The sequence below is a fragment of the Perkinsus marinus genome (genome assembly GCF_000006405.1).
Source record: "Perkinsus marinus ATCC 50983 genomic scaffold scf_1104296961716, whole genome shotgun sequence".
NCBI classification, from domain to species: Eukaryota; Perkinsozoa; order Perkinsida; family Perkinsidae; genus Perkinsus; species Perkinsus marinus.
In genome coordinates, this window is record NW_003205707.1 from 1 (window position 1) to 1,387 (window position 1,387).

The window sequence follows — 1,387 nt, forward strand, 5'->3', positions numbered from 1 at the left end:
AATTGTGGAACTTTAGCTTCCTAGATTTTCCTAGATTTCTCTAGACTCTTCCAGTGGAAGAATCTACTGGTATCAATATCGCGCAACGGAACAGCAAGACAGTGCCCTTCCGGTCAGTATAAATATACGACACGTGTGATGACCGCGTTGCGATGAGACTATCAGGCTATTGATAGTCTATCAATACCCGGTGATAGTATCACCCGGTATTGATCGTCCTTCTGCTGAACTGGAGAACGCAATAACAAACTCGTTGGATGATGTCAAACAAATCCGCTGTTGATATCTCGGATTAAATGGGATCGGCAACATTCGGATTTACCGTATATTTGAGTAAATATTTGAAATGCCAGTAAAGCTGGGCTTAAGAGGTGGACAAAAGGCAGAAGGATAAGTGACCACTATGGGATAGAATTCCCAATCGAGTATGAAGTCAAATGTGAGCAGCTCGAGCCTTTTAGCGTCTCAAAATGGGATAATCGATCGCCATATTGACAGCTTTTAGCGGGTTTAGAGCTCCGGCATGCTTCCTCATGGGCCTCGACGGGCTACCGAACCGATCAACATTGTGGGTGAGTATCCCAGCAACGTACTTTGGCTTAACGCCCATAGAAAGCAAGATCGCGGCTGCTCCAGAGACAATAGGACAGGCGAAAGATGTGCCCGAGGAAAATCTGTCAGCACCGGTGTAGATTCTAGAGCCATAGGCAGCTATATCGACGTTATCACCGTAGTTGCTAAAACCAGCCATTTCAAGAGTGTCCTGGTTCCTGAGAGCACCCACACAGATCACGCGTGGCAGCGAGCATGGATAGTATGTGTCAGCCCGCTTCCCACTGTTACCAGCGGAGGCGACAACAACGATATTCTGGTCAGTTGCTGCTTTGAAGCAGGGTGTCTGAGAAACTTTCCACAGAAACTTTCGCAGAAAATTTCCGTGAAAGTTTCCAAATTTTTCCGCGAGTGAAATTTTTCAGGAAACTTTTGCTGAGTGTGCATTTTCGACGTTAGAGACCTCTTATTCATCTCATACAGCCTCATGATTGTTAGAATGAAAGAGTCGCTTAGCTACTCTGACCCAGCATGTCTCGAATAAAGGAAATACCTCGCTTCATGTTAAAACGTCAAGTACTGGGCGAAGAATCTCGATTTAGCCAGACCTCTTAGAGAATAATTGTTTCACACTAGATTACTCAGTATGTCTTCCATAGGTGGGCAGTCTTTCGCGGGCCCTGGCGAGGCGAGACAGTCAGGGACTCTGATCCAACATGGAATGGCAATGACATTACCATTGTCAGCTGATGATCGGCTCGAAATGAGCCGCTCAATGTATATTCTAGACTGAGCATCCCACTTCTACAATATAGAATCTTTCCAATGAAAGTTT

General features: G+C 45.5%; 1 protein-coding gene across 1 annotated transcript; it reads right to left on the reverse strand.

Moving 5' to 3' along the window:
- Positions 1-457: 457 nt before the first annotated feature.
- Pmar_PMAR025615 (hypothetical protein) lies at positions 458-751 on the reverse strand (the record flags this gene model as incomplete). Its single annotated transcript, XM_002772254.1, has 1 exon — positions 458-751. One exon carries the CDS (start codon positions 749-751, stop codon positions 458-460), a length of 294 nt encoding a protein of 97 aa, XP_002772300.1.
- Positions 752-1,387: the final 636 nt, after the last annotated feature.